Source organism: Epinephelus fuscoguttatus, linkage group LG18 (assembly GCF_011397635.1).
Source record: "Epinephelus fuscoguttatus linkage group LG18, E.fuscoguttatus.final_Chr_v1".
In the NCBI taxonomy this organism is placed as follows: Eukaryota; Metazoa; Chordata; class Actinopteri; order Perciformes; family Serranidae; genus Epinephelus; species Epinephelus fuscoguttatus.
This window is the reverse complement of record NC_064769.1, coordinates 24,734,252-24,761,332: the sequence shown is the minus strand read 5'-3', so window position 1 is coordinate 24,761,332 and position 27,081 is coordinate 24,734,252. Positions and strand designations below refer to the sequence as shown.

The 27,081-nt window shown below is 39.6% G+C and overlaps 1 protein-coding gene across 1 annotated transcript in view; it reads right to left on the bottom strand.

Moving 5' to 3' along the window:
* The window catches only part of ank1b (ankyrin 1, erythrocytic b), a 160,932-nt gene that overhangs the window by 46,648 nt on the left and 87,203 nt on the right, over positions 1–27,081 (bottom strand). The window contains exons 4-5 of the mRNA XM_049559867.1: positions 6,175–6,276; positions 800–898 (exon numbers count right to left, since the gene is read on the bottom strand). Coding sequence (XP_049415824.1) covers positions 800–898; positions 6,175–6,276 — 201 coding nt within the window. The remainder of the gene's footprint in view (positions 1–799; positions 899–6,174; positions 6,277–27,081) is intronic.

Below are 27,081 nucleotides of genomic sequence, written 5' to 3'. Positions count from 1 at the left end.
TCACTGAATCCTCCACAACAAGTTCCAGTAAATGTTTCACAATAAAAGCCTTTTTTAGAAAATGAAGAGATTCTCTCCACTGAAGTTAGAAGGGGCTTTTAATTTTAAACAGACACAGAAAGTGTTGAGTTTGAAATGACAGCGTGATGCATTAACTTTATGAAGCCAGTCCGAGCAGGTTAAAAGTAAAAATAGAAACATACAGAAGGAATGATAAATAAAGACCTGTGTCTGGAAATAACGTCCTGTTTATAATGTAGTCTGTTTCAAATGAAGCTGGTAGCCTCTGCAGTTGTGGTCAGTAAAATTTCAATTCAAAATTTTAATTTCATTACTTTATATCACTCTCCTATATGAAGAAGTAACATTGTTTGCTAGCTTGATGCTAATGGCAGTACTCACCGGGTTGATAAAGTGCCTCTGCTGTTTCACGCCAATTTTCCAATTTTTTTTTTCTTTTACTCTGTGTGGTAACATCCCTAAAGGAACTATCAAAACACCTTACCATTCTGCATCAGGCTATAATCAGGCTGATATCGTGTAGTGTGAACCCGGCATTATGTTGTCAAAAACTTTTATTGCTGATGTTTGGCTCATCACTAATCCTATACAGCTGTTTAAGTTTTTGTGGTTACAGGTATGCTGGTTCAGCTTCTGGATGCTTGCTGCAGTGGTTTATATCAATGCAATCAAGCTCAATTAGCTCTGAGCTTAGCTAAAGTTCAGAAAGGTACTAGAAGGTGTGACAGTTGTTAAAATGCTACTTTACAACAATAAGCATACAGAGAGAACAAAGTACCTTGGTGGTGGCTTCCAGCTCAATGCCAGCATGTAGCAGCTCCAGGACCATTTTGACGTGACCTTCTTTCGAGGCCAGGTGTAACCCGTTGAGACCATTCTTAGAGAGAAGACAGAGAGATTCAGTCACATTAGAGTTAGAAATATAGGTTACAACATTCTCTCAAAAGTTATCACCAACTACCATTAAAAATTAGTCACAAACTATTGAACTTTTGATGAAACAAAGGACTATCTGTTTCTTGAGGCTTCAGTAATAGTATGATAATCCTGTTAATAATCGGGATTACTATACTGTAACAGTCCACATTACTGAATTTAATTAAATTAAATGCCCCACCTCTCAGGGCAATTTAATGAGTTAAGTTGTAGTCTTGCGAGTAAGTGTAATAATACATACACACTGTGTGAGGAAACACATTCTTCTACACTCCTTAAGGGGAGACACTACAGGTGAGTAGGATAACAATTTGACCTAAACAATATCTCCATGAACCTGCCCCGGTTGATTACTTACATTGAGACTATTACTTTTTGCTCCTTGAAACGTTCTGAATATTTTATAAATCTGAACACGCAAATGAGACATTATCTAATTAAATATAATTTACACATATTACCAAAACAGAATCTGAACATCAGACAAAGCCACGTTCAAAGTTCTTGTTTCATTTTGTTGAAATATTAAAGCCAAAGCTTTACAAAGTGCATTTTAGCTCACTACACAATGAGCTCCATAAATCAGAAAATACTGCCAATAGCCATTGAAAAAAATTCATTTTGACATATTTTAAGAATACAATGTTATATAAATCAGGTTATGAATGATGTATGAACAAACCCCTTGGTGGAAACCTTCAGAATATAGACAGGAATATTACTTGAAAGTTTGGTGCATGTAAGTGCTGATGAAGTGGAGACTTCTGGCTCAGAGTATGAAAAAATAAATAAATATATATATATTTTTAGAAAATGGCCTCTGAAGATATGTATTGTAAAATTCCATTCATTTATTGACCCAAAATAAGACTCTACAAGTAAATGGGATAAACATTTTAACTAGTAAATATCACCACAACTCTTCCCAAGTTGATTACTTAAATTTCCAGAGCAGAAATCGAAACTAAAATAGAAACCTATATATGTACTTTGGAGGTTTTCATTCCAGTACTCTGAGAGAGGACATTATTTATGAAAAGCAGCCCAAAATCTCAAAACTGACCAGTGCATGAAAAGCCTGACACCTGCAGCGTCTCCCCTCAATACATTAATACAAGAGATCTGGGCAAATACATCTCTATACATCCATGCCAAGGCCACCCTTGTCCTCTTTATGGCCTTGATCATTGTGGTCTTGGCCACAACCACTGACATAAAGCATCTCATGACCTTTCAGAATTGCCTAATGTGCTATTAGAGCAGTGGTCTGAGAATCCAGACTGTAATGTGCTTGACTTCTGCTACGGACATCATAAAACTCCCAAGTTCATTTCGATTGTATTAAGATGACATTTCTTTACGGATGGAAGTGTAGGGAGATGAAAAAGAAACACACTGTATTCCTTCAGTCTCGTGCCCCTGTCAGCACTGCAACATATGCCCATTTTCTCCAGCTGTGCGGAACATCGCTCGTCTTGTTACTGTATCTCTAAAAATAACTGATAAACCCACAACGGCATCAGTTCTGACAAAATGAACAGCCTGATGAGGCTGATGAGTAGGGAGGAGAGCTGGCAGACAACTGTTTTATCTCAACATTGTTCGTCTGACTGTCTCTCTGGCTGGCTGGCTGGCTACACAAAGCATTAGTGAAGTAGGAGCTGCAGCCTGCCTGCTGTAACCAATGCAGCCACCAGGAGTCTCAGTTATCCACGCTGTTCTCAGGCTTCCCATCATACTGCGGTGTCACTCAATTCAAATGGATAACACAGTCTCCCTGCGAGCATGCGCAGAGCGATGGGAAACACGCCGTGTATCAGTGGCAATTACACGCACTGTTAAATGTAGCGTGTGAACGTCTGCTGTGCACACATTGGACTAAAGCAAGTACACCGTGACATTCAGTTCTGTTTTCAACACACAAGAGGCACCTTCAATGCGCAGAAAAACCCCTTCCACTAACACCTACACGTTAGATATGTACATATATGTATACATAGACACAGACAATAGCACAACAATGGAAGGCAGCTAGATACCTCAATGAAAACAAGAACAAGAGAGACAGAGAGAACGCACCAGCATGAGCCTGCAGGGCTGTAGGTATAGCAAGGACAGGCTGCAGAATCACATAAATCACAAACAAAAATACCACCTCTGTCCTTGCCTCAGTCCTCAGTAAAAAGCCATCAATATAACAGTAAAGAAAATAAACCTATGACAGAAAAACACAGAAAGAACTACAGAAGGAAATGGAGGAAAGTAATTGCTACTAGCTAATCAAATTTAGGGCCGTTAGAAATGTAACTGATCACATGGTTGTGGGTATGAAATTCAATTATTATAGATAATATCAATAGTAATTATCTAGTTGATTACGATCTTAATACACATATATCAAGGACCTTTGAAAATTGTGCAAAATGCACATTTCCTTTTGTTTAAACAGTCATCTATCTTCAGTATCTCATCTTCTGTGTGTGTTGCATGCATCGATACTACCAAACAGATTGAGGGCGTTGGGCGTTCAGTCTTAATGCCCAGACTTCCATCTCACTGACAGTGTTTTGTCTGTGTATAAAAGTACTCCTCTATTCATTCACTAGACATCACTCCCACTCCACAAGCATCCTTAACACCACTACTAACTGGCAAGCTTGTCTGTGTATCCAAACGGCACACACTCACTTTCACACATCCATGCCTCGTGGATATTCAGTTGCCTGAATTTGTTGTGTTTTGGTCATGATGCAACAAGGTGTAAGAGAGCAGACGGTAGGGCTGAAGATTGAGGGGACTATAATCTAATATACTTAATTATTTATGCACACCACTTTATACAAAAGACAGAGAATCAGGAGGTCTAGGAGTCGTGAATTTTTAATTTTCTTTTTGGTCTTTTATTTTACATCCTTTGCTGATGCGGCAGAACGGCAGTCCATTGAGATTTCAGTGACATTACGTGGTGCATTCAAATCCCTCTTCAAGTTGCTTTAAAGACTACTAACTCTAAATTTTGTACAGTTTGTTCTTCCTCAGAGGAATACAGTAAAATGAAGTTCCTGAGTACCAGTCTCCATTAAATCTGTTTCATAATCATGACCTTCTTACTGAGGGAAAGCCTTTTACTGTCTGACAGTGGGGTGACAACAGGCTCCATAATCTCCTAGACATTAGTAGGGCGGTGTATTGTTAAAAAAAATTACGATAACAGTACCAATACCAGTAACCTTACAGTTATACCACTACCAATAGAGTATGTCATTTGATACCCATATTGTGAGAGGAGTGATGTGTTGTATAGCCATACTTTTGAATGTTTTGATGGCATCTCGGCACACTGAGCTGACTACTCTGTCAAATTCACTGCCCTTGACTTTACCTCACCACAGACTCTAAGGGTTGTAGCTGCTGCAACAGGGATGTGAGATCTGTGCCAGGGACAGGTGTGAAAGTCACCAGGCTAATGTAACTTAGTAGTTATAACTAGTTAAATGACAGTGTCTGTGGGAGTTTATTGGGACCGTTTAATGGCTCAGTGTTAGTTGATAGCTTGTGCTAACCGGGCAGACGTTGAACTGACCAGACCGTTCGCTGGGCAACAACACAAACTTTGCTAATCCGGTGGGGAGGCACAACGGTCCAGGATCAGACCCCTGAAGGAAAAAGGATCGAATACAGCTATCGTTTGACTGGAGTAGTTTGGATACTACTTGGTACTGCATTATTTGGGTCGATGCCTTAAAGGTATCAAGTACCAATACCCCGCCCTAGACATTGGTGCAAGAGGAAAAGTGGTATTATTTTTTGTGCCACAGGTGCAAAGACAACCAGATCACTTTCCTTTTTCTTTAAAGCCTATCAACAACCAACAACACAGGACACACTGCCTTTGTTTTCTGCAGTTACTTCGGTGGTTCTATCGACCGCCATTTCCTTTATCGGGGCAAGTAACTGCAAAGAACTTGTATTGATACTCTTTGGTAATGAGCGATAGCTACCTATAACTTCAAGGGACAACAAAGGCGCTATCATCCTCCTGTATTGGTTGTGCAATGGTTAACACACCTTCTTTGTGCCATAAATCGAGCGCTTGTTTTCTAGGGAAATCATACCCAGTAGCAGACAGAAATTAAAGTGAGACTTAAAGGGAACCAATCTATCTCTGGTGTCATTATTTTATAGCCATTGCATTGTACAATCTAAATTTACCTCATAATGATAAATTAAAGCAAAAAAACTTGTTTCCGCGTTAAACTTTTCATCCCAGTTTTGAAAGAAAGTTGTTTTTTTGTTTTTTTTTTGACTTATCATCAGGATTATATCTAGCGTCTTCACCAAGAATATCAGACTTTCTGCTTATTGTTGCCCGAGCAAAAGATGTATCCTGCTGTTCTAACAATGTGTAGTCTGCACATGTATTATCCTAAAGGCAGCGGTGCCTCTCATGATACAATATTTTATGCTCAGAACACAAGTTAGCCAGAAGGCACTGAGCAAACCAGAAAACCTCTTTACTTTTTCCAATATGCCACCCCTGGGCATGATTGAATAAATGGTAGTTTCAAAGAAAAGAGCTTATAAAGTGGGATGAATATCCGACCTCCTGTGGTATAGAAAAAAATATCATCTAGACCTGCACCATTGGAAATATCTCCAGAGGAACATTAACAACTCAAGCAATAAAGTTCTCTTGCCTTGGTCTAGTGCTAATGTGTGCATGGGTTCAGCAGTACTCTTTCATTTTTACTCTATACTGACAATTTAATTCCCGAAATGGCTTACTTCATCCTAGACTTGGCAAAATGTGTTGTTACATGACTACAGTATGTAAGTTTTTTTCAGAAAGATTCCCCACAGACAACATGCATGGACTTGTTGCATCGAGCTATCCACAAAGATCCACATGACAAAAGCAAGATATGACTGGCACTGAGCACTTTTAAATTTAATTAAAAGTGTTTTATATTCAAGAAAATGAAAAAGTAATTTTGTGATTCTTAGAGCAGGCTCTCCTGTGTAGGCTGCCATTTTTGTTAAGCACTGTGAGCACTAAATAAATGTTGTAATTGATTTTGATTCCAGCCACGATTTAATTTACCGTTTTGTTAATTGAAATCTGTGGGTGGCTTTTTCTGCTCCCACTGACACACAAACACATGCACACAAACAGCTTTTTGGATAGCTGTGCTCCTGAGTGAAATGAAATGATCTTACTTGATTGGCTGTGTTGATGTCGATTCCATTCTTCAAGTGATCCAGAGCCTTGTCCAGGTTCCCTGAACGAGCTGCACGCAGAAAGCTGGTGGCTGCATCCGCCTGCAATGAAGAGGAAGAGGACTGTTAAAAAGGAGAGGAGAGCATGTGCGTAAATACAGATCTAAACTATTTTTCTAGGTAAAACCACAAGATGTACGTTGTAATACAGAGATACTGTTTAGAGGTAAGCAGCGGAACACTTGTGCAGTGGTTAGCATTGTTGCCTCACAGCAAGAAGGTTCCTGGTTCAAACCCACGGTGGGGGAGCCCCTCCGTGTGGAGTTTGCAAGTTCTCTCTATGTCAGCATGGGTTTTCTCCGGGTACTCCGGCTTCCTCCCACAGTCCAAAGACATGCAAGTTAATTGGTGACTCTAAATTGGTCGTAGGTGTGAATGTGAGTGTGAATGGTTGTCTGTCTCTATGTGTCAGCCCTGTGATAGTCTGGCAGCCTGTACAGGGTGTACCCTGCCTCTTGCCCAATGTCAGCTGTGATAGGCTCCAGCCCCCCTGTGACCCCGACAGGAAAAGCGGTTACGGAAAATAAATGGGGGAATGAATGTATGAGTAAAAACACATCCATTCCTCCCCCACCAATAAAGGTGATGACAACAGAACACAAACTGCACATCTATACCAACATCAACAGGTCAGAAATATAAACAAAAACTTGCTAAATATCAACTGTTCCTCCAGGATTAAAGGAATGTTTTACCCTCCTATGGACCATTTGTATATTAATTACTCGCTGCGTATTATGCTGTATTTGTGCACTGCAATGCATTTGTTTTCTCGCATGCGTCCGGCTAACAAAGAATCCAAAAAAAATTAATAAATCTTGATGAACTTAAGTAATAGGAGACCACTTTTAACAACAGCAAAACTACATCAAAACATCTGTTTCCAAACTCTCACACAACTTGTGCAGTATAATCCAAGTCTCATTTGCTCAGTACTTCCCAAACAGACAGCCCTTTCCGACACTGAACTGAACCAAAAGTGAAACATATCAATGCTCTCTTCAAAGCCAGACTCCATAAACAAAAAAGGTAATTTTACCTCACGTAACATGGGAGCTGCTGGTCTACCTTTGTCTTGATCAGTTAGTTTGTTTGTGTTATTAAGGTGTTTCAAAGGTGAGTTCGGGTTCACCAAAGTCACACAATACCACAAACAAACTGACTGATTGGCTCAGTGGTAGACCAGCAACTCCTGTGCTCAACAAGGTAAAATTACTGTTTTTTTGTCAATGGGGTCTGGCTTTGAAGAGAGCATGGAAAAATTTCACCTCCAGTTCAGTTCCCCGTCAGACTGTCTGTTTTGGAAGCACTGATCATACACTAGTTTCGCTGTTGTTAATCATGACCCATTTCATCAAGAATTTTCTCAGATTCCTCGTTCACTTGACACATGCAATAAAAACAAGGTTTACTTCAAAATTTCAACTTGACACGTGGCGAATAACTGATATACAAATAGCCATTTGTGGTGTGAAGTATTCCTTTAACCATAAGTCCTTGATATCAGGGTGTAGTTACAGTCAGACTACATATCTTAACCCATTACATTGACAATGAGTTAAAGGCAAGACAGAAGGCTACATGGAGGAAATACAATACTACATCCAGGGGCTCTCCTGCCCCTTGTAAGAGGCTAAAAATGTCAGACTCCTTACAGTCGAGCTTCGCCCACACTGTGAGTTTGGCAGGCTTTCATAGCCAAGCACACACCGCCACGAGCTCCGCTGTCTGCCTGTCTGATCTCAGAGGAAAGCTCCTGTGGTTTGTGTCTCGGTGTGTGTCAGTGTTTGTACGCCCACCTCTGAATTCATTCATCAGCCAATAGTGTAATACGACTGACCCGCACAATGAGATGTTTCCAGTGCCCTGAAGAGAAAATACTGCGTAATGTACTGTTCTCTTGACCCTCTCTCCACCCCTGTCACCGGCAAAATTATGTATTTGTTTGAGCTGTTATTCTCAAGCGGTTAATTATGCTGAATTGCTGAAAGATACACCTGCCCTTTTCAAATGGCGGGGACTTTTTTCTTCCTTCTCCTCACATCTCTCATCTGTGCAGATGCATCAGGAGCCATTGTGCTTTGTTTCTGTGAACCATGAATTCCATTAGATTTTATCTAACAAACAAATAACATTATCTGGTCTTTTGACAGCCTCCTCACAATCCACTACCCTGTCATTTTTTTCCCTTTATGTTTTTGATTAATCAACACCCTGTTTTTCATTGCAATTTATTCCCATTATTTTCAGTTCACCTCCTTCTGACATAACAGAATTCTCTCCTCAGTCGAGCTCCTTTGACATTCTGATAAATTAAACCTCAATATTTGGAGTAGTAGGAAATAGTTTCCTGACGTTTCATTTGACTTCACAGATAATTTTTCTGTAAACCATGGTGGATAATGCACTATATATACTGTAAATCAGTACGCTTGTAAGAAACACAACCAAAACCCAAAGGAATACTGTGAATAATCTTACTTATAATAAAAGATAGAAGCAACCCATGGTAACTAAATAGTCTTTAGGGTTCCAATAGCTTAAGGTAAGTCAAATGTAAGACTTTTTCAATGCCACTCAGACTGAAATCTGAGGTCAATTTTACAGTTACCAAAACTGATCAAACTACCTAAGGATAAGGATCACAGTTCAAGCATTTATTGGGCAAAACATGACTTTTTGGTGCTATTAATGCAAGAGGCATTCAGTAAATGACATTAGGTAAATTATATTCTTATTACCAATTATTTTGAGACTTTATAATGCAATGTTGGAAAAAAAAATTCATAAAACTTTACTTCCATGTCTATACAAGACATCTGAAAGACTGATTTAAGACATTTTAATCTGATCAGGGCCTTATTTTTGATCAATTAATTAAAAGCCTTTTAAATAATTTTAAGTATCTGCTGGAACCCTGCAGTAAACCACTTCATATTTTCTTTTTTTTAAATTCTAAGATAATTTTTTGGGCTTTTGCCTTTATTATGAAACAGCTGGAGAGTGTCAGGAAAGGTGAGAGAGGTAACGGGGACGACATACCATGCAGCTGCTGAGGACCAAACCCCTTCACATTATCTACAAGTATAGAAAGCAATGAATCAAAACCTTAACTTATATTTGTAAAAAAACTGACTTACATATACTTACACATATTTTAAATACTATACAAATTTGGTTTCTAGCCAATAATATCCTTTAATGTGTTTTTCTCTGTGCCTCCATTTTCTTTTCTTCTTGCAGACCATCACTAAGTGTCTGGGAAGCAACGTGATCCATTCACTATCTCATCTCTTTGCTTTGAACATGAGAGCTACAGACATTACTCAGCCTGAGAGCACTGAGAGACGGGACTTCAAACAGCCAGTGACAGGAGGTTCTCCAACCCAACAACCCAAAGTGATGATACTGTGTGTCTGTCACATTATGCAGAGGTCCTTATGGATATTCTATAATTAGAAAGCTAGCATGTTAAAAGACAAGTTGTTCTCTACAAAGTCTTATTTGTTTCCCTACCGTGTGCATTTACATGGTGAGTGTTTGGCTGCATATATTTCACAGTGAACTCCATTTATGTTTCTCTCCTTCTGTGCCATGATGTGTTCATAGTATGTACTGTAACACTGATCATAGCCTCCACCTGCAAGCCTCCTCCTCCTCCCCATGACTCCACCACCCCTGCTGCATGAACCAGTTCTCTACAATCATTTATCATCTGTTTGCTAATTAGCGCTGGTCATTGTGTGTGCGTGAGTGAGTGTGTGCGCAACAGCAGCGTAAGGCACAAGCTGGCCACATTTGGCAGAAAATGAAAAATCTCGCTGCACCTTCCAGAAACTCATTCCTCACCAGCTCGTGTTCATGTTGCTGTCAGGCTGGAATCCATTTTCCTACGTGCTCCACCACCATCTCTCAATCTCCATCACCCTCCTTTTTTTGCCACTCCCTCCACTTTCCTTTCACTCTTCTCTCTGTCACAGAGAGCTGTACATCCAATCCTGGCAGTTCACTTTATTTGTAGTCATCGTGCCAGTTACACCAAATGATTAGATCACAGAAACCCCTCACTATGTATCGCTCAATACTGTATAAATGATCCGTGCCTCTACTTCGCCTGTACCTAAATCTGATTTTCCTTTTCCTGCTGCCTCACCCATTCTGGTCAATCCCTTCTTTCTCTGACTCATTATTTTCCCATATCTATAAATACCATCACCATTTTTTTGTATGTAATCTATTACTAATTTGTTTGCTAGCTTTCACAGAAGCCTCATATCCAACTGGATCAGATAACCCTGAGTAGACAACTTAAGCCAGAGGGGTGTTAAAATTAATGATTGCTACAGTGCATATCACTCTAATTCAGGGGCTGAATCTCGATTTATTCTTTCCAACAATGCCTAAATTAACACAACACAAACAACACAATATTTCCAGAGGGGATGCCTTAGACAAAACACAAGCTCACCGCATTTACTGTGTATTTGGGGTGTATTCATGATGTGATGCTAGTGCCAACAGGACCTAAATGTAGACATGAAGAGTATGTCACATTATATCCCAAAGTCTACTGCCTCAGGGGACTGCTGTAATTAAGAATTTCATAATTTGTGTAAGATGCAAGATAAACTGAGTCTTTATCAAACCACTTTACAGCCACTGAGCCATTATGATCTGCTGCCATGCAGGGGTTTTTGGATTCTCAGCTGTACACCCTCCTAATGGACAATGTTTACCACAGAGAGTGTCTTAAGGCTCATTTAAAGGGACAGTTCATCCCCAAATCATCCTCTCACCTGTCTTGATTGTTTGGGTGTGAGTTGCTGAGTTTTGGACATATTGGCTGTAGAGATATAAGCCGCCTAATAATACATTTGACAACATCAGTGTCTCTTTCCACAAATCATGACCTGGTTACTCAAGATAATCCACAGGCCTCGTTGTGAGCAGTTTCATGTGGGAACTATTTTCTTTTTACCAAACTACACCTGTCAACTGTATCACCGCACAGACGGAGGTGTGCATCTACTCATGGATGAAAGGCTTGTGACAGCATGAGATGTAAACATTAATGGCGTCCCCCTTGGCTGAGTTGTAATGTTTGCTAGCTCAGTGGCGCGAGTACTAGATTCCTTCTTCTTCTTCTTCCTTTATTGGTGAAATATTGTGACAGAACGTGTACATACAAGGGGAATGGGGCAAACGCAGTTGACAGTCTGATAGACAACAACATAAAGGAGGCGTGATGATATATGTGGTGATATGATACTAGAGATTAGATTGTCTCAGGTAGGGTCTGTGTTGATAATGTGTGTGTTCATGTCTTGATGTTAAGGTGTGAGACAGCTGTGTGTGTGTATGTCGTTACTGATTCTAAAGGGGTTTGTTGGTGGGGTAGGAGAAGGCTATGGGATGTGTGGCAGAGAGGATGAGGAAAAGGAACTGTACTGATGTTAAAGTGACCAGAAATATATCTTGTGTGACAGCAATAAAATGGCCATGAAGTAAAAAACATGCAAGGTCATTCTACACTTTGTGACAAAGGTCAAGCAGAATTTCTACTCCATACCAAAAGTAAGACACAATCCTGCAGATATTGACAAACTCACATGGGTACAAGTGAAAAACAGAACACATAGCTAATCTAGACAGTCATAAATATTAAATGTTAATGTTCTGAATTGTAAATCAGCTCACAGCACATTCTACAAGTCCAAACGACAATACACAGAAGAGAGGAGACACAACAGCACTGGAAAAAGCCCAAATGAGTGTGACTAGAAACTTGCTAGCAAGGCCACAACAGCACAGCAGTTTTCCTGAATGCAATGACCACATGGACCCAACAGTAACACATGACTGTCACCACAGTGCAAAAACAAAGAAGTCAATCTAAGGATTATTTAATTGTGTACTAAGTTCTAAATCAGACTTTTATCATAAAACAAAATCTGCTGGTAGGGTCAGGTATTTTATTTGATCAAATTTCAGCTGATTCACTCATGCTGTCTGGAGACAAATATCCACATCTTCCAACATCAGTAGGAATATTCATTGATTGTGTCACGACAGGACTTAGAAAGGTGACATTTTCTTTGCATGAAACCCTACTGCAGCTGATGTGGAACTAAGTTAAGTACACACAAGGATGTAAACAAACATATTTACTCTGTTATATTCCTCAGGCCTCTGCCAACTTCTCAGAGCCCACAATACTGCCTGACGGGACAAATGAGCGCTGAACCATGTCACCTATAGAAGACTTCACACATCAGCCAAGACAACAAGACCAGACAGTTAATGGCAGACATAAAAACATAAAAAGCAACATGTTTGTTCAGTATCAGTGTTCCAGGTGTAAGATTTGTTTTTTTTTTATCTATAAGAATAAAAACACTTGTGTCAGCTGCCCAGACTTAAGCTGAAGAAAAAGTGCTTCAAGCATGTCAGCAAATCAATGTCACCAATATAGAAATAGAATGACAGTAGAACGGACACATCCATTCAAATCAACATAGCAGGATGGTCAGAGCGGTGGCCAATTCTATATGTACCATTGCCATTGCAACCAATATAAGGGCTAACTTCTATTTAAACAAACCGACTTGGAGCAAGTTACAAATGCCCTGATGTTATGCAGTAACAACTAAACTAGAGTGGTACGTTTCCATATAAGCAATTATTTTCTTTTAAAATATTACCGCAACTGTTATTTCCCTGTTTCTTTTATTGCCATTACTTCCATGTTTGTTGAAAATCATACACTGTGGGGATGCGCAATATTGGAATTTTTGGCAAATATCTGATATGCAACTCATTTGACCGATAACTGATACTGATATCGATATATTCACTTTTATTTTGGTCATCATCAAGTACCTTCTGCAGTGGTATAACATCATATTGCACATGCATACTCTTACCATGATGGCCCACCAACAGACAGAGACATGAAATATAACTACTTTTTAATGAATGTAATATTTGTTTATTCTGTAAAATAAGAAAAAGCATGATGGTTTTAAAGCTGGTATTGGCCGATACCAATGATGTGCCAATATCATTGTACATTCCTAGTAATCTGAAACTGTAGCTGCCTCTGAAGGAGGATGGAGAGTTTCTAGAGACATCTAACTTGTTTAATTAAGGGTTTCTTGTGACCAAACTAAAGCTGATGGTTGTTGGAACAATGTACAAACGAATAAGATGATTAAAAAGACTATCTAAGACGGTTTTGGTGAGTTTTATTTTGTTTCTGTCGAGTTTGAATGAAGTGTTTTACAATGAGCTAACAAGGCAATTAAGCTAACGTTAGTCTTAGTTTGGTAAAAGAGAGAAACTTGGATTGGTTAGTTGTATTTTTCTGTTTCACCATTATATTTTTATAATCACCCATCTTTTTTTTACATGCACATATATACAACAAAATCATATATTCCAAATATCATAAAAATATAGCTTCATATTTCATTCTGCATGTGGCGCAGTACATGTATCCACATATATAAGCTCAGACAAAGGAAATAAAGATAAATACAACACTTTATTACTTCCCAATATGTCAAACAGAGTCACAATGACATGTGAACAGTGTATTATTTTCTTTGTGTGGATGATCCTGCTGTCTTTGTGTCTTGAGTGTCAGAATGTGATGCTCTGTAACACGGCACATTTCATTTCTCTGTGATAGTGTGGCTAACCCACACAAATCTGACTGAATATCCTCACAGTGAAGCACAGACTCATAAGCTTTACGCCGAGCCAAAAATAATCATGTAGACATGACAAAAGCCAGAAGAGGTAGAGGCTTCAAATATTAATACAGAGGCAGAGACTACCGAGGAGAAAATGCAATAACCGCACACACATGTGGAAATTAAAAGCAAAATGTTAAAGCCAATGATTTCAGGTTTGTTATTTAATACATTTTATCTGTGCCCTCCCATAATTGACACCTACATTTCACACATACAGTATTAACCACACTCATATGTGCATACACACTGCAGCTGACACAAACAAGTGGTCTAGTGCAAGTGACAGAAACGCATACTGATTGAAACCCCCACACCTGATGCCATTTATACAAACATATGGCACTGAGTCACACTCAAAAGTGGGTGATTAGATTGAAATATAAGCTGTTACATAAGCTGTTGTTGGTGTATATTTTACATGTGTATGGCTGATTTAATGATCTCAGAATGTGGTGTTATTAAACAATAATATCAGAATATTCCAGGGCTGATTTTATTGTCCTCGCTGCAGGCTATTTGCTTTTGGCTTCTGCCTACATACATGGGCAGTCAGGTCTTTGGGTGAGGGGAGATATTCAATCTCTGAACATCACAAACTCTCTATCCTGGAAGTATTTGGTGGTTTTCTGTTCTGTGAGTCTGCTCTGACTGAAGTCATTGGCAGAACATTGGATACATGTCCTTACTGTAGTGACAGCTGCTGTCACTTCTGATTTTGAAGTGAGTGCTTGTGTCACTTCAAGTTGAGATGACTTCTCTCAGTTCAACATACATCTCATCTCCCTCACACTGTGACTTGGTAGGTCCTTGTAGAAACACTTATTACTACACTATATGTACTGATACTGTTGGCACAGATGGAGAACATGTTTAAGTCTATGGGCATGTTTCTGTAAACGTATTTTTATGAACATTTTGAAACAGCAAAATTCCATGAAAGTTCCTCAATTGCACAAATACGTTTTTACGTTCGACTGAGGTGGTCTTTGCCTTTCTTGGAAAGGAGTCAAAGCACTTAATAAGATATGGAAATACCTTTGCCGAATAAGTCCTGACGCTGTGAATATTTAACTCACATGACTGATCGGCTGTTCCCACTTTTGCTTTCTTCCCAAATGTTCCCACAATGGCATAATTTGTCTTTGTCTCCGGACAGCATTAACATGGCCAATATATCTGACATGAAAGACCAACTGAAACTTGAAACAACTTCCTGAGGACCTCTGTCCATTTTTCTCTTGTAGATGGTCTAGATCAGTGGTTCACATCTGGTGAGTTGCGGTCCAAACGTTGGTCATGTTTCCATTCTGAATGGACTGCAAGTGACTCACTAATGTGTCAAGTTTGTTAAAAACACACTATATTTTGAAGTATCGTGAATTTCTGGCACACAGCTTTTATTTTGAAATGCTGTTTCCTGCCGTAGAGTGAGTGACTAATGGACAGCTCCTTGACAAAGACAGCAAACTAGCTCAAGGACGAAGGAGAAATCTGGACCCCGTGGTTGGACCACTTGGGAACCACTGGTCTAGATGGCTGAGGTGACTTGTTTTGTTTCTGGTTTGCAACCTCTACATCCTTTGTTCTGTTTACTGATGGATTACAGCCATGCATAAAGTGTATTCTACACCACCGACTTCTGTAGAGCCGAGTGTATTTGCTCCAAACCAGGTGATGAAAACACACCATGTTTCTTGCAAAATTTCAAAAGTTTGCTCAAAATTTGCATTGAAGGGAAACACGATTTAAGTTTTCTACATGAAACCTTTCATTTTTATTTTATTTAGTATAAAACTGGCAGAAGGAGAGGAGGATCACTGTAAAGATATGCTTAAAAATTAAAGACAAACATTATGCTATATTGTTTTTGTTGGCTTGCTTGATATTGGCTTGGTCCATTTGATCATATTACCAGTATCAAGTAAATATTGTGTGTGAATGTCTTTCATTTATTTCTTTATTGCTGTGATAGTCTATATGAACATAATTACAGTTAGTTTTTAATAAGATGCAGGAACGTTTTCACAAATGCTATCTGTGAAAATAATTATCATATCTTTATAATCTTATTTAAATTTAAAAAAATCTAAGTTACTACTGAAGTGCAGCTTACAAGAAGCACTGCAATGAAACACCTAGAGATGAAAAAAAAAAGATGATTCCTGATTGTTTCTCTGTCTGTCATCTTTACTGCTGCAAACAATACACGTTGTTTGTGAAGTTGAGTATGTGTATGAAGTTCAACACTGTTGTTTTCAGTGTCTAACATCGTTAATTGGAGAGAGGAAGGCAGAAAAGATGAATTAGATACAGACAGAAGGGGAGAGAGAAAAGGGAAAATGTCTTTATTATCCTGACAAGCATCTTCCAGTCCCTCTCTACAGAGATCTAGCTAGCAGAGTAGGTAGTACTCTGTATGTTGCATGAACTGACAGAATATATTATGATGAATACTGGTGGACAGTCACAGATTACTAGTGCAAATGAAAACATGGCAGCTCCTTGCCATCGTGAGCATAAACACAAAACTCATTGATATAATCCTACAAAAAATGCATATGAAGACAAATTACCTACAAGCGTACGCACACACAAACCGCAGCTAAAAATAGCTGCATAGACGCCACAGTATGTTAGCGTTGGCACTAACAGGGAGGGAGATGGATCACAGTAATGAACCCTCATGGGTTTAAACAAAGACCCACTTCTACCACAAGAGATTCTCAAGCGAACTCACACACACAAAATAGGAGCAGACACAAAATCTAACAATGCAGAGTCCCATAGTGGCGGGTAGATTTACACACAGAGCTTCCTTACACAATGATTTGCAGGCTCTGTAAGTGTAGTAGAAGCCTTACAGGCCCATGCTGTCAGGTCTATCTCCCAGTCATCAGTGTGAATACAAAAAAAGCAAACACAGATGTATGTTCGGAATGTAACAATGCATATATTTGTATAAAAATGTTCAGCACAAGGTACATGTTACAAACTGAATGATTTGTTAAATTATTAATATGATGGTGTTTGGACCTACTTTGATTTTGCTGTGAGTTATTAGGATGACAGCGAGAAAGTGATGTATAGAAGAACAATGGTATGTTGCATCTGCTACATGACAGTAGATTACATCAGTGGGGGTACTTCAAACACGTCAACTCACTTGCACTGACATCGCCCCAAGTGTGTCAATGGGTGGAACTAGATGAAAACAAGAAGCAACACAAACTCTACATGCTAACGTCATCCCCACAGCATTTAGGCAGCCATTCCTAACTGATTCAGACAAGGCAAGACGTCACTGCAGCAACTGGTAACTATTGCTGCAGTTATGAGGTCCTACTCTGTAGTAGAAAACACAGGCTTTACAAACATGTTTAATGAAACTGAGCCCTGTTACAATATTCCTTCATGAGCTCTCAGGTGCACACCAAAACAACCAGACCGAGACCTTCTTGAAGAGGTGGTCTCAGTCCGGTTACATACAAACTCTGGTGCGGTTCGTTTGTGGTGAGAACATTTTCCGACCTGGATGTGAACCAACTGCAGTCACATGACACATTGTTTGGGTTAAACATGAGCATGTTACAGTCCTGGAGGATTATTAATGTGCACCTCCTCCTGTACTGCCTTAATATGCACATTCAGCACATCCAATGCATCAAAACATTGTTTTCTAGTTGGAGCCGCGCCTCGTTTTCAAACTGTACGGTTTGACTAAAATGAACAATGACAGCAATATAGTCCACGATGAGCAGCGCTACAATCAACCTGCGTAGTTGTCCCTCCATTGTGACATTAGAAAGTGTCACATTTATCTTGCAAGTGTACTCTTCTTCAGCATTTTGTTTACTTCCTGGATTTTTCCCGCATGGAAAAACTGACCAATCAAGAGCAGCTTTATCGCACAAGGCATTTGATCTGGTCCACTTGTAAATGCTGCTGTGAGAACATGAACCAACTCTAGGCAATTATGCAACTTTGTTTTTGTTTTTTTTTTCAAAGATTTTTTTGGGGGCACTGTAGCCTTTAATTGATAGGACAGACAAGTGTGAAGGGGGGAGAGACAGAGGGAGTGACATGCAGCAAAGGGCCAAAGGCTGGAGTCAAACCTGAGCCACTGCGGCAACAGCCTTGCACATGGGGCGCCTGCTCTATCCACTAAGCCACCGACGCCCCCAATTATACAACTTTGTAACAAAAAAAGTCTCTGATTCGGACCAAAGCAAACGAACGAAGGAGATGTTTTTGTTTTATATGCTGCTAAGAAAACACCCCAGAAGATGGCTCACTTATGTGTAGCTTCATTATTGTTAAAAGTAAAAAAAATTTTATTTTATGATGTTATTTTTTATAAATTAAACATTTAAAAAATCAAGTAATTTCTACGTTTTTGCTGTATCGAAAATCGACCAAACCCTGACACCACTGTGTCATAATAAACCAACTAAATTTTGTAAATGGTTACACCCTTCATGTAAGTATATTAACATACACCTATGACTTGATTTAGGTGCATCAATAAGTTTAAGCATGTTAACACTGCTTTAAAAATCAACTTCTTGGAGGCCATTTTGGATTTTTTTCAGTATCTATAGTGATCATGTTTTTATCATAGGTTGTTCTAGTGAGACATCAACCCCAAACCCTCAAAGTATTAATAACTTCCTCCACAACAGATGCGCAGACAGCTGCACTGCCTCTAAACCCGGCAGTGTCACTGCTGAAACCTGCACTGCGCATCACAGGGACACATTAAAATAAGTCATCTAATCTATGGATTAGACTGAATAATATTGTGCTGCAAAGGCAGAAAAATTCTTTTTGGTCTCACCCAGGAAAATATAAACTTAAAACATGTCCACAAGATAAAACCACCATCGCCTCTAACACTACAGGCACGATTTCTTCTTCATTGTTTGTTGTTGTTAACTGCTGCTACTCCTTCAAGCTGTCGAGGCTAGCATGGAGTCACTGACTGCACTTCCAGAAGAAATATTATCCTTTTGAAAAACCAAAAAGCTATTTCAGAGAGAGGCAGACAGAAGGGTCTACAATATGATGTTTGAAGGATATATCCAAGATGTCAAACTGACTCAGCAGCCACAGCAGCTTAAAAAGATAAAGAAAGAAGCTTACGCCTACAGATCACAGAGTAAAAGTGAACCACCATATAACAGGGTGATTGAGACAGAAGACAATTACGTTCAGGAGCAACAGTGTACAGCATGTGTATACATTCAGTTGCATGTGTAGCATTAAGTGCTAGTTAGTGATTGGTGTCCTTTACTCTACTAGCATTAGCTACACAGGTATTTGTGCCCATTTCATGAGCCTTTTTCATGCCTCCTTCAAACCTCTCTGGGTAATGAGTATCATTATCACAAGTATACCAGGCATGTTTAACCATGACTCCTTTGAAATCATTAAAACCAGCCTGAAAATGACAAAACAAAATGACATGGGAGTCTAAGGAGCACAGCTGTGTAGCTGTCAGACCCTGTTTGGAGCTGGCCAGTGTGCATTCAAGAGGTAGGATTCAGCAAAGGGTGAATTCCCTCAACTTAGTAACTGTAAAATATTACCTTGGCAGGAAGGCCCAGAGTTAATGAAAAACACCCATCAGTATGATCCCAATGAAACATCCAATCTAGACCATCAGTGACACTCCCTGTAGCTATTTTCACACACTACACCTTCTATTCTGAGAGCCTCAGGAAGGAAACAGGAAGGATGTCGTCCTCCACAATTTAATCCCACTACAGTCAGTAAGAAATAAGTCACCTCATTCTGACCTGTGACCTTTATAACTTTCATCAGACACTGATCAGTGGTGTATAGGAAACGATATATGATACATAAACACAAAAACTCAATCATATAATTTCCCACAGTTTTGAATCTGATAATTGGTATTTAAGATAATACATGTGACAAACAGGCTGATGAATTAATGGAAGGAAGATCAAATTAGTATTTGACACATTAATTTAGTTCATAAATTATCTTGTTTGTTGCATATTGTTTTGTCTTGTAACAATCATCAGTGATTGATTAATGTTTGTTGGGTCCTTTTACGTGTCAGTCTGAGGGATTTCAGAGAATATGTAAACCACTTGTGTGTAAAATACTTAATTCTGTTAAAGAGATGTGACATGACAAATGACAGCAGCCTCAATTAATAAATGAGGTGTCGAGATTTTACATTTCCGCTCAGGAAAGTGGAGATCATTTCAAGAGCACGTCCATGCCGGTCAAGATGAAGTCATAGCGCTGAGAATGAAAAATCAATAGAGTCCAGCAGAGTGGGAGTTGATCCAATATTGATGGATGGATGGCAAGAATGTGTGAGAGTGAGATGGTGCTCTACAAACACATACGTACAGGGCTGTGGACGCAGCTGGAGAGGCACCAAACCCCTTCCTGTTCGTGGCATTGTACTGCGGCGACACATCATTTCCCACTTTTGAAGCATGTGTGTGTCAATCAAGATAAATTACAAAAGAATGCAAAAGTGAATAAACCCAAGCAGACAAATGAAGTACATTATTAGTAGGGCTGGACGATATAAAGACTATGTACAATACTTAGATATATTTTCGAGCAAGATATAAATTTAGACAACACTGTTTATATCAATATAGGGTCGAGTTGCGTTACATGACGCATACCAGTGTGCATCTCTCCTCTCTCACACTCACTCTCTCTTCACTCACAAGTTCTCCAGCAACAATTTTTAGAGCCGTAGTCTGACGTGCACCTCTCCAAAAATCTAACTAAATGTTGCGGCAAAGCAGACCTCCCGTCTATTTTTGTAGGCTTTTATTCAATTTATTTTGTCAACTTTAATTTACTTTAATTTCACAGATAAAAAACAATAAATTGTGAAGACAGTGAAGTCTTCACATAATATAGCATTTTAAGTCTCATGTGTGATTTATCCTGGCTTCGTATGAGCAGAGGACATCTCCTCTATTTGCTAGGCTAATTTTTACAATGTAAAATGCCATAGGCTTGTGCTAAAAACATTAGCATGTTATATTTGTTTGGAAAACGTGTTTAGTATGAGACAGTTGTTTTGTTGGTGAACCTTGTGAGTTGTAATGGAGACGAATTTTGCAGCGTTACCTTTGTTATTAAATGTTGTCTCTGGCTTCAAATGAGTAGGGGAAAAGTCTGCTAGCCACTAGGCTAATTTATACAACATAAAATGCCAAAGGCTTGTGCTAAAAACATTAGCATGTTGTTTTTGTGGGAAAAATGTGTCCAGATAAAGACAAGTGCTTTGTCTGTGAATGCTGCGAGTTATAGTGAAGCCGATTTGTGAACTTGTGTTTGAAATTTTGGCTATTAAGCCATGTTTAATGTGTGTTTTCAATCAACTAGACCTTACAGCACATTACAGAAACCCTGCCACCAACCAGTGTTTTAGAGGTGTAACTGTTTTGCAGCTGCATATTTTCAAACGGGAGTGAATTTCCTGTCTTTGCATTTTATTTTGATCACAGTCTATTTTTATAAAACTGCTCGTGACATCTCAAATGTGGCTTTGACTTGAAACTGAAAAAGTGTTGCTCGTTTTGTAGAAAATACCAAGATTAGCATGTAAATACCGAGATATGAATTTTTGTCCATACTGCCCAGCCCTAATTATTAGTACATACTTATTTAATATACACAAAATTCAAGTGTTGCATCGTGCTGTATCTAAATACAGGAAGAAGCACACGTACACCAGCACATACAGGAAATGTGACTGAGCATTTGACGGCCATGACCATTTTTTCAGTGGCTGTTATTCAAATCGAAATGTAAGACTTCATAAAAAACCACAAATGGCTTGCCGAGAGACAGCCTTTTTGCAGTGGAGCTTTTTGAAGCTCTCCAGATTGCACAAAGACCGACTGTTTGCCTGTGACTTATGCCTAACAAGTGAGACGTCAGATGAGTTTACAACCAATATAATTAACTGCAGAGCTTGCTAATGAGAGAGGTTCATGAAGATGTTTGATGTCATCTAGTGTAGCTTGCTCCAAATCCCAACACTAATTCCACTAAGCAGTATACGTGCAGCATCGACTGCACAACCATGTAGTCATGTCAAAACTAAACCATAACCATAATCACGACACAGAAATAATGCAGACTTCAGTCAGCACACACCTGCCCAAATTACTTTTAACTGCTGGTTCCAAACAAGTGCTGTTATACAGTAGGTATTCTATCTGTATGCAAGCTAACGTTAATAGCAATGTTCAAGTAAGATCATTGTGATGAGAACAAACAAATGTTGGGAGTAGTCTATGAGTAAAACTAACACTGGCCTCTCTCTCAGTAGACCAGCCTAACATATCTTCGTGCAGCCAGCTCCGCGTCTACAAAGCGCTGCTCATCTGACGCTTAGCTGCTCTTTATCTTAAAAATAAAAACCAGAGTGGAAGACTGAATAAAAGATTAAATGATTTGTTGAGATGAATATATTTTTGCAGCGCACCAAAATCTCTCTTTCCTGGCGAAACAATGATGAGACACACATCAAAACGAGGATCTTCCTGTTGTCTTCTCTATCCCAGAGCTAAAACAGAGCATCTGAAATATTTATAGCCTCTGTCAGGCCACTGCTTCTGCAACCCATTACAATCAAAGCATGCTTTTCCTTATTTTTATACATGCATCTTGATGTCTAAATGCACACATCCAAGACACATCCAACACAAACATTGTGCGCAGATATTTGTGCGATTATTACATGATATGCCAATTTAAATTCCATTAAGTCTGAGACATGATTATAATGCAATATAATGCTAGTAACACACAAGAACACACACAAAGGAGGTGAAAGCAGAGGCACTTGACTAGAAATTTGATTTCATGTGTTAGAGAGCTTCAAAATATAGTGCATAGTATGGAATTTTAAGCAAGTATTTAAACTTTGAACAACCCTCTTTTAGTGTCAAGCTGCAAAAAAGAGACACGGTTACATTCTCCTCTTAGATACATTATTTATCATTCCTCCATTTAACTTTCTGGTCTTATCCCTAACTTCATAATCGACAATCTCTTGAGAATAATCCCCAGGATCACAGATGTTCCATACACACATGCGCGGGGACCCAAATACACCTTGCTGTCTTTTTTACAGAACATTTTCATTCCTGTGATTTGACCAGGTGCCAAGGGCATGGATGTTTCCCCTTCAACTCCCACTTCTGCCTCATTCAGCCGCTCTATAATTTGTAGTCCCCTTCTTCTTTACGACTCAATTTCTGTCGTGCACTTCTGACAACGGCACAGAAAAAAAAAGAAGAGAGACATGAGAGAGACAGAGACAGTGAGGGACAATAAAGAAATATGACACAGGGTGAGGCAGCCCTGAACTCCTCGATTCACAAGCACTTCTTCATTTGCCCGGCTTCACATCAAATCCTCTCATTTCCCTGTCATTACTCCTTCACCCTCTCGCTTCTCTCGCAGCTCTGAGCAACCTCTCTCATTCCCTCTCCCCCTCAACCTGCCTCCTCTCGCTCTTTTCATAACCTTTCAATATTTATGAGCACTGCAGAAATACTAGAGGCAAAGCATGCTGGGAAGAGTTGTCCCTCAGAGTCTGCTCCTGACGTCACTCTGTGCTGACATTCTGGGCTCTCTCCAGAAGTCAATTTCCTTGCCAGCACAACTGATATCTGATGATGCATTTTAATAACATAAAGGAAGTGTCATTTTGGAATTCAGTCATTAACTATGGCAATAAAAAAGGGTCTGAAAGTGCCTGAACTAAAGTCTGCGGTGGATGAGTGTCACGTGTTGGTCATTGTAGCTCAAGATCCACTGATAAAAACTGTTTTCAATACTACCATACACTAAGTCTTCTTACGCTGGGCATATAGTGTACAATTTGAGGCAAGTAGAAGTTTGTTTGCTAGCAGAGCTCTGTAACGTTCCAATAATATGATTCAGAAAAATGCATTTTTTCCAAAGTTTTCCTTGTTCATATCGGTTGTGATAGGAGGAGGAGGAAACATCAAAGAGGCACGTCAGCTGTTGCCACAGCTTGACCAACCTGGCCTCCATATTTTCTGTCCACATGATGTGTCGTGTCACCTTGTGGCTTTCAGATGCCCTGTTTGCTACTTTGTGCAGGTGCAATGAGAAAAAAAGGCACTAGACTTGGGGAACTGACTGCAGACTCTGCTTTAACTGTGCGAGAGCCAATCAGAATTTTTGACTTGTCAGAAATACATCTGAACGGCCACCGACTGATGGGGAGTAGCTAATCTGGCAATGACTGATCCTCGCCCCCATCAGTACACTGCATGGCAAATGATGCTTGACAAAGCTAAAATTCAGTCAGACACTAAAATAAATCTCATGGCTCAAAAATGGGCTCAGAAATGGGCTTAAATCGTACAGCGTATACCCAGTTTATGGATTTCCCATCAGATTAGTCCTGATCTGTCTTTGGGGTCTGCTTGGGACATAACAGCAACATTGCAGAAGGAAATACATTTAGAGAGAGCACTTTAGTTACTGTTTGTCAAAGTGCAGTGTTAGCATAATTAGTTAGCATAATTCAGACAGAATGTGATCAAAGGCCCTGACACACCAAGCCGTCGGTGAGCGTCTGTCGCCCTAGTTTTTGCGGTGTGTCCCGCACCGTCAGCACTTCTGCGGTGGCGTCGGCGGCTTTTCGGCCGATTGAGCATGTTGAATCAGTGGCAGAGCTTGTCGGTGAGAGAGGTCACTCTGATTGGCTGTTCAGGTTTTTTTTCCTCGCCCCTGTAGCGAGTGAATCTGCCTGTAGTGAAACCGGGGCTCCACTTCACTCAGCTGCCCCACAGATCCGCTGTCTCTTCCCACTTTAACCTTAATAACAATATAATATATATAATATATATAACAATATATATAATATATATAACAATAACCGGAGCTAGCTGGGAGTGGCTAGCAGAGCGTTAGCTGCAGCATGACTGGAGGGAAGCACAGCCAGTTAGCCTCCGCTAGTCTCTGAGCTAGCCCCGGCTCTCCGTTTGGATCCAACCAGAGCACTGAGCCCCGGTTTATTTTTCAGGTTAAAGTGGGAAGAAACAGCCGGTTTATCGGACAGCTGAGTAAAGTGGAGTCTGTGGAGGAAACACCGGAACCGTGTGGATGTAATAGTCCGTGGGGTGCTGCGGTGCTTGGCTGCACAGATAGGAAACCCCTCGGCTGACATGATGTACCACCCTCTCACTCCGCCGTCGGATGTGTAGTGTATCTACATCCTATTATCTACATCCGTGCTTTTTCTGCAATGACACTGAAAAATATCTGCTGTCAAAAGAGTCTATATCTCTAATACAGAAACATTATACCCTCAAGAAACAAACTATTACACAATTGTCTTTATGTCTGCAGTAAACTCTATGACCTCTTTCACAGAAAAGCACTGCACTCTGCCAATCACAGTGGGTAACAGCACTGCTGCATCAAGTTTTGTTGAAGTAGCACATTTACATGAATCACAGCATGTAATCTGGGACAAGGATTATTTTTTAGCAAGTGCTCCTGCAGTCCTCCTCTTTTTTTTTTTTTTTTTTTAAACAATAAGTGGCCTGGGGCTGATTTGCCCAAAGCCACATTATCTTTGCTCGGAGCAAATCTGTCTGTGATTGCCCAATCAACGTTAAGAGGCAGGCACTATAAAACAAGCACCATCACCCAGGACTTGATGTGATGAACCTAACGTGTGCAGGCACAAGAAAGAGCTGTCTCTCGAACTTTAAATATCCTTAAATGCTGTGGTCTCATGTTGAGATAGATTTGCTAGTACACAGTTATATATTGTACTACTTAACACACAAATCTCTCATTTAAAGCAAAAGTTGTGATGTTTTCTCTCTTACAGAAGTTAGATGAGAAGATTATTACCTTATATCTGTCTGTTAAATATTGAGCTAAAGCCAGGACCCTACTAGGCTAGCTGCTTCTACTGGAAACAATGGGAAACAGTCCTGCTCAACAGAAACTAAATACACCAACCTGCACCTCTAAGGTTCACTGATTAACATTAAATAGTGTAAAAAGAACAATTTTATCATTTTATGAGGGCGTTATGCGACTACCTCTTGGCTCTGATAAGTTTCTATGCAACCAGTAGCGAGATCAGCACATACCTAGGGTTCAACGTTACTGCTTATCTTAAGTGGGTACATTTTTTTATTTTTATTATATATCTAAAGTTAATTTCAAATTGCCCCTTTACAATAGTTTTATTCATCTGAGGACATCAAATAACAAAAATATTAAAGTTAATTGTCATCCAGTACTGGGCATGTGCAACTCTAAACAGATATGAGAAGGACACCAGATGGCTCATGCTTTAGCTATATCCATTATCAGCAAAGATCAGGTAACTGAGTTGCTGGATTTACTAGCCTGATATGGCAATTTATTTGCCCTAGGCAATCAGGCAATCATTGTTGAGCCCGGTAGAGGCATGGTTAAAATTGATTTTTTTTATGGTTTATGACAGTATTTTCTGATTTATGGAGTGACTGAAAGAGATATCCAAAATCCCCTAGGTTCAAAGTTTTAGCTCTTAAATGTCAACAAAATGAAACAAGGAATATGAACCTGGCTTAATCCAATGTTCAGATTACTGTTCTGGAAATGTATGCATATCTTACTATATAATGACGAAAACTCTGTCTGTGGGTGTGTCTGTCTGTGTCTCTGTTCCACGTTTTTCTCCTCACTGACTTGGTCAATCCATGTGAAATTTGGCACAGAATGAAGCAATATTACATCAATTGGCCAAAGGGGGGCGCTATAGCAACTGATTGAAATTGCAAACTTTGAATGGGCATATCTCATGCCCCGTATGTCGTAGAGACATGAAACTTTGCACAGGGATGCCTCTCCTCATGAGGAACAAATTTGCCTCAACAACCCATAATTTCCGGTTATACAGATTTTCCGCCATCTTGAATTTTTTTTGAAAAACACTTAAAATTGATCTCTTCCTCGGAAGTTTGACCGATCTGCATGAAACTCGGTGAACATAATCTAGGGACCAATATCTAAAGTTCCCTCCTGAGGATTGGCA